This window comes from Eschrichtius robustus, chromosome 10 (assembly GCF_028021215.1).
Source record: "Eschrichtius robustus isolate mEscRob2 chromosome 10, mEscRob2.pri, whole genome shotgun sequence".
NCBI classification, from domain to species: domain Eukaryota; kingdom Metazoa; phylum Chordata; class Mammalia; order Artiodactyla; family Eschrichtiidae; genus Eschrichtius; species Eschrichtius robustus.
This window is the reverse complement of record NC_090833.1, coordinates 31026474-31043068: the sequence shown is the minus strand read 5'-3', so window position 1 is coordinate 31043068 and position 16595 is coordinate 31026474. Positions and strand designations below refer to the sequence as shown.

At 41.9% G+C, this 16595-nt stretch overlaps 1 protein-coding gene across 1 annotated transcript in view; it reads left to right on the top strand.

Moving 5' to 3' along the window:
• Positions 1–16362, top strand: part of PLPPR1 (phospholipid phosphatase related 1) — a 132990-nt gene extending 116628 nt beyond the window's left edge. Inside the window, exons 4-7 of the mRNA XM_068552979.1 lie at positions 3909–4159; positions 7321–7497; positions 11350–11481; positions 16330–16362. Of these exons, the coding sequence (XP_068409080.1) occupies positions 3909–4159; positions 7321–7497; positions 11350–11481; positions 16330–16362 (593 nt within the window). The remainder of the gene's footprint in view (positions 1–3908; positions 4160–7320; positions 7498–11349; positions 11482–16329) is intronic.
• Positions 16363–16595: the final 233 nt, after the last annotated feature.

Below are 16595 nucleotides of genomic sequence, written 5' to 3'. Positions count from 1 at the left end.
TCACCTCACCAGTCCCTGCTAATTATCACTCCGCGGCCTGGGTCTAGGCTTCCTACTGAAGGCCTCCTGCGTGGAAGGCAACAGACTCCGCCTCAGCAGCAAGCAGTCTGGTTTCTGTATTTTGACCAGTTCTTTGTTTGGGAGGCCTAAAGAGATCCTGATATGAGCCCTATTATCATTTGCCAGTACACCAGTTATCTTTGGCTGAGAAGATCTTTGTCATATGCATTTCCTGCTTACGTTACCACTTTCCCCTACTACATTCTTGGTTGAGTAAAAGGATAGAACCCTGCACTGATTCCTTGGCAAGAAGCAGATCACAGAGTTTCACCTGCATGTCCTAATTTACTAGTGATCAAAGATCCTAATTTGTCCAAAGATGTCCTGTCTGAGATCAGAGGGATCCTGGTAAAACCCTGAGAGGGGGTAAAAAGGATTTTTTTTTTTTAAACACTTTCATCTTCCTCTTTCTTCATCCTTTGACTTGCCTGATGGGTGTCAGATCCTTTTAGGCCACAAAGAAGAGGCATGCTCAGGTTACCTTAGCGATCTGTATCATCAAAACATGGACCGCAGACAACACCATCAGCAGGTGCCAGTCTCTGTCCTAATGCCACATTTTTTCTAGCCTCCTGGTCCTCTCAGCATTCTAATGCCCCTTGCCCCTTAGGGATGTGGGAATTCACAAGTGCTTAGCCCATTCCATGCCAGAATGTATGGGTCTTGGGAGGTACCCTAGGGCTCAAACAATTTGATCCTCCCTCCAACGTTGCTAACGCAGGCTCCTGTAGCTCTGATACTGTGCTGGATGTGGAACTTCTCTAAAAGTTGTCCAGGGCTCCTGAGCTACACCCCTGGGAGGCACAGGACATGCTTCAACTTGATTTCCAAAAATCATTCTGGAGGTTTCTATTGCCCTGCCCCTGGGGTTTGACAGCCAGCATGAGGCAAGGAGCATGGGATGCCCCTTCACTCCTTCACAGCCAGACCAGGCAGGGTTCTGTCTCCTCGGGAGACACCCTCAGCCTCATCTTCCCCATTCTAGGGTTTATTTTAGAAACTCAATGGTCTTATCCTATAGACCATGGCTCTTGGTTTTCCCATCCAAGTCTTTTCAGAATTCCAAACAAAAAAAGCAGTACGCGTCTCAAGCACATAGCTCTGGCAAGCCAAAAGAGCTTTACTTTTAGACTTTGTGTCTGCGGTAAATCCATTCAGAAATGTGATCAGCTCCCCTGAAACAAGGAACACCGCTGGGAGCAGAGCCATAAGATAAGTAGAACCAGCTAGGGAGGGTTATAGAAATGAAAAATGTATCTGTTAAAATTTCAAAAAGATTTTCTCACTTAAAGAATTTTAGACACCAAGGTAGGATATATAGACACTTTAAAAGCATCTCCTTCAAATCATATATTGCAGTACAGGAGACCATAAACAGTGTTCTACCTGACTCTGAGGACAAAAGCAGCTCTTTTTAGCTTCTGAGGCTTGTAACATACACACAAGGAGCTCAGGATTAACAGAGGAATAGCTGGAATTTCTTACAAAAGCCCCGTATGATCTGACATTGTCTGTGGATCACCGCTGCAGCTTCCACTGCACTTTGTTGGCATGGCCCATGCCAGGCAAGTGGAATCCCCGGGACTGCCCTTCTGAAGGTACATCAAATACACCAGAATGAAATGTTTGGAAAGCAAATGCTTGTTAAGCCATCAGGAGAAGCAGACAAAATCCAGGAGAGGCAAAGAGAAGATGGGAAAGCAACTTTCAGCAATAATATCACATGGCAGCAAAGTGGAAATTTGCCCGTCACAGATTCACTGTGACCATGGACCTGGCACTTCAGACACCTATCCAAGGAGCCTAGAAATCCTCTATCTCAGAAAGAATTCGCCCTAATTGGAAGCATTCTGACAAATAAAATCCCAGAGGAAAATGCTGTCACTTTTCCCTTTTCAAATCACAAGTTACCCTAGTTGCCTGGAAAAGTATGTCTAGACAGACTTACTGCCCCTTGAAAAAGCCAGGGACCTGGTCTTTGAGAATCTTGCTTGAAGACGTAAAAAAATTTCTAACCCGACTTCCAGAACCTGTGGGTGAAATTTACCACGAATGATCAGTGAATGCCTACTCTCAGAGGTCAGACGGTGTGAGTGTGAGCCGGCTGAAGGTATTAAAAGAGCCAATTCTCATTCTGATAAAGCACATACTGGCAAAGCCACAAAAAAGAAAATTATAACCATCAATACAGGTCAAAATGGAAACCGGATGAAGGTTTCAGCCAAACTTGTCTTTGCTTCTGCTCTAATGGATTGACTTTTAGGTGCTGAAGTCAGCACAATTTGCAGATTGAAGACATTGAATATGGAAGTCAAAACTGGATAGAAATTTAATTGAAAATATAGCAGATCCTTGACATTTACAAGGGTTAATGCTGCCTCTCACACTTGCCAACTTCTCCCATAATTGAGTTGCACTTGAAAAGTCTTCTTTATCTCTTCAAGTGACTTGTATGTACTTTGGCTCTGCACAGCTGCTCGATATATTTAACAGAAAACAGTCCACAGATAATCTATAGATGTATGTATAGGCTTTGAAAGATCCACAGTGAAACTTCCTATAGGGAATTCTGCTTATTCATGTTCAAGCTTGTTGGGGGTAATCCTATATTCCTGTGGAATTTACCAGAGAACAGATAAAATCTGGGAAGTATAGCCTACCCACAGGGTTCTTGGCCAAGCAGGCCAAGTCAGCATGGTAGGTAAAATAATGCCTTCCTCGCTCCGAAATGTCTATGTCCTAACCCCTGGAAACTGTGGGTATATTACTTTACATGACAAAAAGGAATTTACATGTGTGATTAGATTAAGGATTTTGAGATTATCCTGGATTATTCAGGTAGATGCAATGTAACCTTATAAGAGAAGCAAGAGAGTGAGTCACGGAAAGAAACGTGACAATGGAAGCAGAGCTCATATGATATGATTGCTGGGGAGGTAAGGGGAGAGCGGGGGCACAAGTCAAGGAATGAAGGCAAGAAGCTGGAAAAAGCAAGGAATGAATTCTACTCTGGAGCTTCCAGAAAGAACACAGCTCTGCCAACATTTTGATTTTAGCCCAGTGAAACCTATTTTGGACTTCTGACCTCCAGAACTGTAAAACAATACATTTCTGTTGGTTTAAGCCACTCAGTTTGTGGTAATTTGATACAGTCACCAACATTCATCTTTAACACTCTTCCTCCTCATTTTCTGTTTCCAACATCAAATGAAACATCCAATTCAATCAAGGTTTCTAGAGTGACCTTTTCCTCTCTTTTAGGGACGACTCCCTAAGAACCTCATTCCCTCACCTGCCATGGTAACTCCTCCAAGGAGTATCTGCATTTCCAACAGGACCAGGGGGAAGATATTTTCTATAGAAGGAAAGAGAACTAATGTTGAGTAACTACTTAATGCCAGGCATGCAGCGGGTGTTTTGTACATATTTTATTTCATCTTTCCAACTCCTTTCTGAGGTATCACTCCCCCCAACCACTTTGTGATAAGGGTACCAAGATTCAGAGAAGGTAAACAACTTACACTGTGAACGAGTCACCAAAGGTGGGTCTGGAGCCCAGCTCTACATGACTCCAAAATTCAAATTCTTTCCATTAGCACATGCTGCTTCTAATTTACTTATACAAAATAATGAAATGCTAACAGCAGCGTGACTGCATCAATTTGGAAGAAACAGTGGTTTGGGAAGCAGGCACCACCGCCTGGAAAGATAAAGGTGAGGGGACAATTTGACTCTGGGGAGGACCTTTCTGATAGGTTGTATGGACTCCCACCGCTGTTTTTCTCTCAGGGACAAAACCAGTCGATGGGGCATGTCACCTTTCCTAATTATTTTAAATCTCCTCATAGGGGTATTTGCTTTTGGGCTTTTCGCTACTGACATTTTTGTAAACGCCGGACAAGTGGTCACGGGGCACCTGACGCCGTACTTCCTGACGGTGTGCAAGCCCAACTACACCAGCGCAGACTGCCCGGCGCACCAACAGTTCATCAACAACGGGAATGTCTGTACTGGGGACCTGGAAGTGATAGAGAAGGCTAGGAGGTCCTTTCCCTCCAAACATGCTGCTCTGAGCATTTACTCCGCCTTATATGCCACGGTGAGTATGACCCACGTGGAGTTTTGGCTGTGATGGGTCTCTCCGCCACCCTCCCCCCCATTCTTTCATTACTTCTGGTGACTTCTAAAGTCATGTTACAATATGTTTCTCCTTTATTATATCATGCTGTTGCCCCCACCCTCAACATCCCAATGTAAGACCTGCCAGAGGATGTTAATTCTGGCAAGACTGTTGATAATCACTTAGTCACATCCTCCCATTTTACAGATGCAGAGACTGAGGCCCAGAGAATAGCTAAGAACACAGAGTCAGAGCGGAGGCCCAGGCTCCTGGCACCGGGTTGGGGTTCTCTCACTGCCCAGAACAGCACTCTTTGCCAAAGCTTTCCTTGGTTCTAGAACAGCACACATTCCTCACGCTTGTCTACAGATTTGCAGGTGTGTGCCTCGTGTGAACGCCTGCCTGGGCAGTGCGGCAAACCCGGATAAAGACATGGCTTTCCTCTGCTCCTCCTAATGCTCTTCTTCATCACTTTGCCAGGACAGATGGGTGATCCTAAAAGACCCCCAACACCCACAAGTTTACTTCTCACTGTTCCCTAGGTCACACAAACTTTGACTGCCCCCACTGGGGTATAGTATTCTAAACTTTTTGCTCTCATCACAGAGGAGGCCCAAAGTGTGTCTCGCATCTTAAAATAGAAGAAATGATGGTGTCCATCTTTTTTTCCTGCTCTTTAATTGCATCCACTTTGCAAACGACCTCATTTCACCTTTGTCTGACCTCTGTTTCCTTAGAACCGAGCGTATAGAAGTAGAGGGATCAGTGCAAAGGTTCCACTGCTGGATATCATGTGTATTTACCTGTGGATGAGTGACTATTGGCTGAAAACACCCCTTTTCCTTCAACTTATTTTATATTCAGGGTGTGACTAGTCTAGTGATTCTCAGTGAAAGGTGAGGTAGGAGAAGGCAGAGGAAAGACCCCTTTCAAACTACGCAGTCTTCCCAGAGACTCTGAGTGTGCCCTCGACCCGCCCCCAGTGAACATGTCCCCTCCCATCCAACGACAGTCACTGCACTCCCTACTGAGTCTGCTTCTGATGGAAGTGTGTCCATGCCATCGCCCCAAATACATACATTCAGGGTGGAGTAAAGGTGACTGACTACAGGTCTGGTCCGCTTAGTAGAGTTTGAAAGAAATTGCTGAATATTCTCTTTAAAACAATGGCGCTTTTTTGTCCAATTTATAGGATAACATCTATAGGATCAATTTTCCAAAATAAGTCCAATTATTTCTTTTAGATCTACTCTTTAATGAATACATGTCAAAAGTGATTTCAGCTACCCCCATATTAAGGAAACATGAACATAAATAATACAGAAGCCTCGATTTACAAACAGACCAGTTTAGCTCAGTGAGGTTTCTTGGCTTTACTGCCCACCCCCCAAAAAAGTCTACACCGGGTGTTTTTTAAACAAAGTCTTTTCAGGCATTTGGCATAGTTTCCAGTTTTCAAAATATCGCTTTGTATCCTAGATTATCTAGGACCTAAGTTATATGAAGCAATGTACTCTTGCACCTTTTTCTGTATTTTATCAAACTCAAGTCATTGTTGTATGAAATCAATTTTTACACCACCATTATAAAAATAAATCTGTTACTCATCAAAAACTACTGTCTCATCAAGTGAGATATAAATTTCTCTTGGGAAGAAAGAAGTTATCTTACTCAGAATAGATGCTTATATAGCACATGTTTTCAAGGATTCAGATGTAATCCAATTCAAATCATGCCCCACAGACAGACTATAATCAGAAACCCTGATACAAGATTCCAATTGTGTAAATATTTTCCCAAGCCCCTATTATGTGTGCTTTCAGAAATTACTCAACAAGGATTTCCTAAGTACTAGTTAATGCTGTGAAGAATACTAACTAACCATAGGCCCATGTTATTAATAGTTTGTAATCTTATAGGAAAGATTTATAAAGGCTATAGTTAAAAAACAATATAGAAGCATAAAAAACTAAATTTAAATATATCTAGTATAGATATTAAGTAACATTTCCTACACAGCCTCAGAATGGTGTAATGATATGCTCTAATTTATGTAACTCTGATCTAACCACAGTTTTATAGGGTATCTATTACATGTACCAAAGAAAATCCCATCTTCCTGTATTCACACCAGCGTTGAAGGATCATTCTAGGAAATTAAGTTTCCACTATAATACTTTAAAATGCATCTATGTGAACTTACATGTGCTCAGGCCATACAAGCACACTATAGACTGTAATTTAAGTATTGGCATACTATTTTTCTGGGTTGCAAACTCATTTAGCACACTTGTTAAGAAGCGCTGATAGATCAATTACGCCCTCTAGTGGTTTCTTGTAACCATTACCAAAGGTTGTGTAACAAAGTATTTACTTGTTTGAAAGAGGCACATCTTCCTAACTCTAAGCCACAGGGGAAACATTTGGTAACTGAGCCTATGAAATACTTAAGAGTCTTACCCAGCTCCTCACAATGGAGTAAGAACAACCTACAACTCACATGTCATAAGTTGCATCATCCTTTACTTACATCAGGTCTTCCCAACTTTTTATATGTCGTGGCCCACATAGAAAATTTTATTTTAAAACATGCTGGAGTAAATGAATGGATAGGGCTGATCACGCTATCCCAAGGATTGTGAGAATCAACTTCCCAGCACAACTGAAATGTATTTATGTGACACACTGGTTTGGAAGTTCTAATTCAGTCAATTAACTAATCAGTCAATGCTTTTATATTCGTTGAAAGTGTGAAGACTCCGCTAGGATTATGGGGGACACAAAAAAGTGAAATGTATTGCCACTCACCTACCTGGTCTTCTCCATAAAATTAATTCTCATAGAAGATTTATTTGGCATCTGAGATTCTTATTTGGGTTTCCTAACACCCCAAGTGATTCTTTCGTTTGTTGCATAAAAACTGCATGCTCTGAACCTGATTATTATACAGTCATTCATGTCACTGTAATTTCTGTTCCCACGCCCACCAGAATACAAAGCACCGAGACCAATGAACATTCATTCATCGTTCTTGCTTTGGTGCAGGCCCGTTTGTGTGTGCTGGTGTATGTCCGTGCATGTGTGTATATACACCGAATGCAGAGGCTGCCAGTCACTCCCCGGTCTCTGTCCTAACCTAGATGTACATCACAAGCACAATCAAGACGAAAAGCAGTCGACTGGCCAAGCCGGTGCTGTGCCTCGGGACCCTCTGCACAGCCTTCCTGATGGGCCTCAACCGGGTCTCTGAGTATCGGAACCACTGCTCCGATGTGATCGCGGGCTTCATCCTGGGCACTGCTGTAGCCCTGTTTCTGGTAGGTCAGCTTCCCTCTACTTTTTTCCCCTCTGGTGCCCTCTGAAAGGCTGCCCAAGATCCTGGCAAGTCAGGCTCCCCAGACTCCAGTCTAAGTCCAAGTTCCTCTGGCCCCAACCTTGTGAGCTGCAGTTACTCGCCAAGTATCCTGTGCCCTTTCTTTCAGAAATATGACTGCGTATTCCCCCGTGGGTCAGGCGTAGGATCGCTTCAGGAAGGACGGCTTGCTCCACTTGCTTCAACCCTGGCCTTGGGGCTGGGCAGACGCAATTTAGCATACCTTCAAACCATGATTCTCTAAATACTTGTTCAGAACGTACTGGGAGTATAAGCTAAGTGTTGCTTGGGGGAAGAACAGAGAACGAAGTACTGACGCAAGCAGGCAGCTCCTTCTCCAGCATTTCAAGAAACTCCACTCTGGCCCAGACTTGCATATCCCACTCAGAAATATGAAAACCCTCAGCTAACCACTCCCAGACTTTTTAGGGGGCCTCTGTTATCTGAACATGCCTCTTGGGCATCTTATTTCCACTGTAAGTGGCCTCTCAACCACATAATACTTCCTGGAGAAGGGTTTTGGTTAATTTTTATTGTTTTTTAAAAATTTTTACAGATTTGAGGTATGATAGGCATACAATAAATGGCATAGGAAGTGTAAAATTTGACCAATTTTGACCTACAGATACATCCTTCTCTCCCACCCTTCCTTTCCCTTCATTCCTATGCAACCACTGATCTTCTGTATTAGATTACCCTAAGATTTAATATTAATGGAATCATACAGTATGAATTGTTTTTCCTGGCATCCTTCACCCAGCATAATTATTTTGAGCTTTATCCATGTTGTAAGCATGTTATCGGTAATTCCTTTTTCTTGCTGTGTAGTATTCCATTGCATGGGCATACCATAGAGTTTCAGTATTAAAAATTATCTTCAAAGATTTAAAATATACCCAGAAGGGACTTCCCTGGTGGCACAGTGTTTAAGAATCTGCCTGCCTATGCAAGGGACATGCGTTCAAGCCCTGGTCCGGGAAGATCCCACATGCTGTGGGGCAACTAAGCCCGTGTGCCACAACTACTGAGCCTGCGCTCTAGAGCCCACAAGCCACAACTACTGAGCCCGCATGCCACAACTACTGAGCCCACGTGTCTAGAGCCCGTGCTCCGCAACAAGAGAAGGCACCACAATGAGAAGCCCGCGCACCGCAACGAAGAGTAGCCCCCCACTCGCTGCAAGTAGAGAAAGCCCATGCACGGCAATGGAGACCCAATGCAGCCAAAAATAAATAAAATAAATTTATAAAATAAAATAAAATACACCCAGAAGGATTTACAGTAAATCACTAGGCCTGCAGATGTTGTGCATGAAATCAATCTCCTAATAACATTCAGCAGGCCTCCCCTAGGAGACAGAAGCCATCACAGCCTGGATGTCCTTCCTCCCCTTCTGCCCTTTCTGGTCCAAGGCACCCGTTAAGACTAACATCACACGTAGATGGATTTCACAGGCCTATGACCTAACTTCTCCTTGTCCTATCCCTTCCATACGGGGATTCTGTATGTATGTCCTCCCCAACATACAAAATGCACATATGCCTCTCCCAACCTCTAACTCAGTTTCCCAACATTTTTAGCTGCTCAGATACACACAGAAAATGCTCGCATTTACTCAGAACATTCATTGGCAATCTCCATTTGAATTCAAAATTATTTGTAATGGATCCAGTCTTTCTTTCTAAAGTGAAAGATGAGGGACTTAAATGCAAATTCTCTGGGTGAAGCAGCAGGAAAAGTGGTGCTGAGGTGATCCTGAGATGCTGAGCTCTCAGAAGATGTTCCCCTAAGGGTGCTTTGTAAACGGGGGAGAGAACACAGGTGACTTCAAGAGAAGAGAGGATTTTACAAGCAGAGATCAATAGTACATAAATGAAGGCTTGGACTCCAAAGAAACACTTTTGCTGTCCCCAACAGTCCTGGATCCAGCTCAACCCCAGCTATAGGGAAAAAGCGGTACTGACTGTTCCAATTTCATGGGGTCTTTATGGGATGAAATGCAAAAACTTTGTGTTTGCCAAGGCCCCGTACACAAATTCTGCTTTAACATTAAACTTGTGTTCTCTCAGTAACTTGCAGCCCTCTTTCCTACCACTTGGTTACTGTTAAGTCTTGTATTGCCTTCCCAATTGATGATGAATGTCAAAATTTGCTTTCCACAAATGATCTTTAGGTAAGACCCATACCTGCTGTTGAACGGGTCTGGTAGGAGGCAGGCCACACTGTCCCCCACTGTATCTGCATGTACACACCTCACATATACACTCGCCAAGCCGGGAAATGGGAAGAGCGGACCTTGTAGGAGAGAACGGAAGCATTCCAAAGCAGACTTGGAGGAGGCCGAAAAAGAAGAGTGAACAGGAGCATATTTGTGGCCTATGTTCATTATGGTTTTGTGTTTCTTATGAAGATGAAAGTGGGGGAAAGGGGAAGGAAGTTAGTTGAACATTTACTACATGCCCTACACTTTATATACACCAAATCATGTGCTCCCAGGACAACCCTAACAATGTTTTTTACTGAGGTAACTTTGGTTTATAATGTATGTTTCATGTGTACATTATAATTTGACGTCTGTATACAGATGCTCGCCCCCAAAAGTCTACTTTTCATCTGCCACCATATAATTGACCCCCTTAACCTATTTTGCCCTCCCCCCGCCCCCCTTCCCCTCTGGTAACCACCAATCAGTTCTGTGTTTGTTTTGTTTATCTTGCCCTAACAGTATTCTTATACTCGTTTTATAAAAGAGGAAAGTGAGGCTCACAGATAAGTAACTTGCCCAATGGCCACCCAGCCAGCAAGCCAGGAATCTGACCTCTCTCTCCAACCCCAGAGCTCCTACACCCTCCACTTCTCCCATTTCCTGAATGGGGGAAGTTTAAGCAGAGCTGGAGAGTGAGGTAGAGGAGAGCCAGGTAGAGAATATTCATGTGAACGTTCTGTGGGGTTTGAGGAGCTACAGGAAAGATTCAGAGGCACTGGATATAGAAAAAACGATGCAGAACAATGGAAGAGAGTATGGAAAGAGAAAGATGGTTAGAACAGACTCAATTATGAAGGGGCCTCAGTAGGAAATAAAGACAAATGGGTAGTAACTTAGAGGGGGAGTTTTAATGGAAGCAATAAAAGTGCCACTAATAAATTATGTGACTATTTGCTAAGTAACTCAAGGGTAATCATCTTAGGTAAGAGTTAAAGACTAGCTAACATTGCATTTTTGCTGTATGTTTGGCACTTGTTAAGAGGCAAAATCCTACAGCGTGGTGTGATTTAGAGGCTATGGAGTTTAAATCTGTGTAACCTTGGGCAAGTTATCTAAATTCTCTGTGCCTCCTTATCTAAGTTGGAGAGGATAATAGTACCTGCCTTATAAGATTGCTGAGTGGATTAGATGAAATAAGGTAAACCCTCAGGACAATACCAGCCACATAAGTGGCCCTCAGTAAATGTTAGCTGTTATTTTGAGGTGGTTTACATTCATCATGTCGTTTAATTGTTGTAAATCTATGAGGTAGGTGTTATTCCCACTTTTACAGGTGAGGAAACAAGCTCAATGGGGGTAGACTGAGCATGCCTGGCCATCTGGTGATCAAACAGATGCTTCCTCAGCACCTAGAATGTGCTCAGCAGCAGACAGCCTGAACAATGCCCCAGGCCTTTCCATGGTCCCTACCCACTGGCTCACAAGTCACTATGCAACGACATCCTAAGGGGGAAGGCCTGCCACCCGCAGAGATGGCCAGGCATTGACGGCTGCAGTCTGACCCCAATCTTTTTTCCCCTCATCCTGCAGGGAATGTGTGTGGTCCATAACTTTAAAGGAACACAAGGATCTCCTTCCAAACCCAAACCCGAGGACCCCCGTGGAGTACCCCTAATGGCTTTCCCAAGGATAGAAAGCCCTCTGGAAACCTTAAGTGCACAGGTACAGTAAAGTGGTTTTAGCAAACCAAACCCGGAGGCTCCAGGCCTGTTATCTAGGAAGTCAACTAATCCATTCCTCTACTGAAAACTGGACATAACTCAATCCACCCAGCAACAATAAAAATCTGACATAAAGGCCCTCAAGAACTTCACAGCTTCCCTCAATTAATCCTGTATTCCTTCCAGGGCTTGGCCCTTCCTCAGGAAGTTCTTAGTCATGTCTAACTTAAACCCCAACTGCTTCAGGATACCTTGACCTCCAATGTAATAACACACTTGTGAAATTTACACCAACTCCTGTGGGAGGCCAATTTGATTTAGTGACTAGGACAACATTTGGAAAGAAATGCTTTGTTACATCCAGTGATAGATGTAAATTGGCAGCACATTAAAAAAGGTAACTAAGTATCCTTTTGGATCTGTTTTGATGACCATCAAAAATTCAGTGCAACAGTACTAACTGATCACTTATTTACACCAGGACCTTGCTTCATGCCAGAGATGAATAACTAGCCACACAGTCCTGTGCTCAAGGAACTCACAGATGATCAGGAAAGGTGTATATAAATCAGTAATCATAATATGGCATGCTGAATCAGATACACGAAGCGCTTCCTGAACACAGATGAAGAAGAAATTTATTCTAAGGCAGGGAAAGCCACGGAGAAGACTTGCCACCTGAAATGAGCCCTGAAACATGGTATAAAGCACTGACTTTTGCCTGAGACAGTTGCTAGGTGCTTTACAAATATATTTTTATTTGAACAAAAACTTACTGAATCAGTAGTATAATTCCCATTTCACAGATCGAGAGGAATATGAAGATAGCAACAGTAAATTACTTCCCCAAGCCACATAGCCAGCAAGTGGGAAAACTGGGGTGAGTAGCCCTTTAAGCAGACAGAATGGGGATAACTGATAATAAAACAGGGTTTTTATATCATGACACATTTTTCACGTAGCTGAGTCCTGCTAAAATGTTTATTTTCTGTAATAGTCTATCTCGAAATCTTGTTGTATGTGGCATTTCCTTACTAAATCATTTTTACAGAGTGCAAGAGAAGCAAATCTCCTCCCACTGGAATTATCATGTACTTCCTATCAATATAGTATAAAATATTTCACTATTTAAAGAGTAACTATCAGATATCTGAGAAACTATCATATTTCTTTTCACATTTAATGAAGTCTAATTTTATTAATGAACCAGAAAAAAAAAAGCTATTTCCACCTTGGGAAAAATATTTAGGGCTCTCCATTAAACCCAGTGCCAAGTATTTTGTTCGTTTTCCCTTCACCTGTATTAAGGTGAAAATTTTGACTTGGTCCAATTAGAAATAACATACTGAAAATTTTACTACTGGTTTACTTATATATAGCCAGTTAATGCAGGTTGAATGACGAATTAGCTAAATAATAAAACCTTGTAATGAAATGGTGACATAGCCTCTCCCTAGTTTTTCTTCCCTAATTATGTTCTTGTACCCGGTGAGGTCAGAGTGTTTCCCTCTATTTTTTGAGATGAAGCAATTAATGACAAAGGTGAATTTAAAAAGCAAGCCGAGATGTTTGCCAAGTTCCACAAACATATCAGCCTGTCCTTGTAAATGCTGTCGACTTTGCCCTGAATGTCCTGGTCGAAGGGCACCCTGTTTCCGCGCCATCCTTTTACCCAGCACTGCTCAAGCATTACCTTCGTTCTGAAGCCGTCTCCAGACTGCTCTCTTCTCCCTCAGAACCAGGAATAGTTGACCCGACCAAGAGACATCCAGGCCATGTTTTGGGGGATTCTACTTACATTGAAAAATGAAGTGCCAACCCGGTTTCAAAACCTCCTATTCGCAATATAGATTTTAAAAATTCTTTAAAAATATGTATTAGTTTATTATTCACTACAGGCAGTAGTTGAACTTTTCAAATCTGTCCATGTATCTTTATTGCCATGTATATCCCCTCATCTGGGCACAATCTGAAGCCTTTCGTGAATATCAGGCTTGGGTCAAAGGGACCCCAGGCCCCAGGTGTGACTGCCCCTCACAATTAATGTCAGTAATCCCGTCATATCTGCCTCCCACAAGGACTGAGTGATTTTTAAGTATATGAACCATGTCTTTCTTACTCTCTATATTTCCTGGCATTCACTAGGGGTGAAATAAACACATAATGGATGGACAGATGCAAGCCAGAACCAAAACCTGAACTAGACCCTCTAGTCAAAACTGAGAACCTAAAATTGGGCTCTAGTCAATATCTGAAACTCCATGGTAAATAGAAGTTTATGAGTAATGATGAACAGGACTTCTGCAGGCTAGTCAAAATAAAGCTACAGGAAGCCGGATGGAAAGAATTGCCTCTTAAGTGATGCCTTCCATACTAGTTGTGCAATATTCAAGTAACCAAGCACCTGCTTTCCACATGGGTAGTTAGGAGGATATACCCTTTATTTGTGGGTCAAGAAGAGAAAATGAGCATTTATTGCAAGCCCTCACATTCAGTCCTTACAATAATCCTGCAATTGGCATTATTATTCGACTTTATAGGTGAAGTAAGGCACAAAGAGTTTAAGTAACATGCCGAAGGTCACCCAGTCAAGATTAAGACCCAGACCCATCTAATTCTAAAGGCCCTGCTTGCTCTTGTACACCACACGGCCTGACGTTTAAGGAAAATTCCATTTTGAAATCTACAACTCTCAGCATTGAATATGGAAACACGCTCTAGGGGACAGTGTGTGTGAGCTGAGCTGCACAGGGCTGGCAGGGTTTACACTGAGCCACAGCTCTTCCAGAATAAACATGCCCTGTGTTTTCCCCTGTGGGCGAGAGTTTCCTGTGCAACGGCAGCAGCCATGGCTTCTACTAGAAGCTGCTCCTTTGTAATTTCTGGGATAGAACCATCTTCCTGGGAGGAGGACTTGTGGGATCTGAGAGAAGATATGAACCTGTCTTTAAAGCACACATTCTCACAAGTGAAATCCATCCAGCTGTTCAGCGCGCCTCAAGAAGAAGACTGTCTAGCTGGGGAGGGAACCCCCTCACCCTCCCTTTCCTTCTTCCAGAGACATCCTTTCCCCTTTACCACACAGAGCCCCAGAGCTGCAGTGTTCTTTCCTCCTCTCCAAAAGATCAACTCAAATTTGAATATTTGCCTTCTGCGGTTGAGACGGTACATGTTCCAAAATCTTTCCCCAATACTAAAGAGAAACCAGAAAGTAAAAAATTACAGAATCCAAACGAAACAAAAATGGTCAAGTTTCCAAAGCATTATTTTGTTATGCTACAGAGCTGTTGTATCCTAGAGAGACCAGCTCCGAGCTATCCTCGTCCTGTGGCCTCACACCCACTTTCACCTGCGTAATCAAGCTTAGCGTTGAGCAACTGTGTCTTTGTTGAACACAGTTTATATTAACAGAGAAATGAGAGGTGAGCCAGTGTGTTAACTCACTGTGTGTGGTATAAAGTCTCCCGTGTCTCCTGATGGGGGCAGGGCGGTGTAGGGGGGAGATGATATTTTTTTCTTTAACAAAAAAAGAAGGATCCAATCTATCTCAAGACTCAGATGCCTATGACCTTATTCCAGAAGATTCTGATTTAGCCATTCTGGGGTGCAAAGCCATATAAGAAAATAGTCCGAGAGGAATTCTAATGCTCGCCACCCCTTGATTTAGAGCTAGTGATATTATAGACTTCAAATTATAAATAGAAAAAAGAAAAGACTTGGAGAGTTAAAGAAATCTGCCCAAAGTCACCCAGTTAGTTATCTTAGGCTGTTAAACTACTTTATCTTTACCACCCACTTTTAAATGGACTCTTATAAACATATAAATGACCAAACTATTGACCAAAAATTTTAAAAAGAAAGCATATAATAAAAGTAAAAACATAAAATTTTCACATTATGGCAAGAAATATAAAAACCTCAGTTTTTACAAATATGGTAGATAAAAGTACCTTGAAAAATATGGAATACTCAGTTTCTAAAATTCATAGTTGAACTCTCAAGAATATACATCTCTAGTGTCCTAAAAACAAACAGTAATCTGGAAACCCATAATAAATTAGATCTAAAGCCACCATTTCTTAAGGTATTTACCAATCCCACAGACTGGAAGTTTTAAGTTCAAACAAAAGAGAAAGACTTGGGCCTGAAAAAAGGTGGGATTATATATAAGTTACATAAAACAAAAGAGATAAGGGTTATTATGAACAAACCATATAAACAAAAATTAATGGAACTACAAGGAAAAGTGGACAAAGCTGCAATCATAGATTTTAACACTTCTCTCAGTAATAAGCAAATGAAATATAGTAAAAGATAGATGATTAATAAAGTTTATCTAAGGCACATACATAATCCTTCTCAAAACACACAAAACATTTAAAATAGACCACGTGCAAGACTATAAAGCAAATCAAGAAACTTTAAAAGCATCTAGATCACATTCTCTAGAAATTCAAAGATACCTTAAACCAAAAACCCCTGTGCATCTGAAAATATTAAACTCATTGCTCTGGAACTCATGACTCGGAATATATCATATGGAAATTTCTCAAAGATTAGAACTGTTCAAAATTAAAGCCACAGTGTTAAAAAAAAGATGTGGGATGAAGCTAAAGTTACTTTTAGATCTTCAAATGTTTCATAGAATATAGTTAAGTATGATATAAGACATGGTCTTATTGGGTTGAAAATCAGGGAAGTTTTAATACAAGAGGTAACAATTTGAGGGTCCTTGGAAGAGCATGTCAGGGAGCGGGAACAGAATGAACTTGAGACAGGAAAGCAAGAGGATATTCTGGGGAGACTGTGTGCATGAGTCAACTAAGGTTTTATCTGCTTGTGTTTGCAGAATCACTCTGCCTCTATGACCGAAGTTACCTGAAACGGCTGACGTGTCACAAGCTGTTTTTTTTTTTTAAATCACCCTCCAATTCAATACTTCAAGGCACACAGTTACTTGATGTCAAACTGTGAAGACAAGTATTATGTTTATCTAGTTAGAGGCTAATGTTTTGTACATTTTTTGTATGAGGAAGTGATGTAGCTTGCCCTGATTTTTTTTTTTTTTTTAGTCAGCTTTAATATATTTATGCCAGAATTTTAAACAAAACTTTC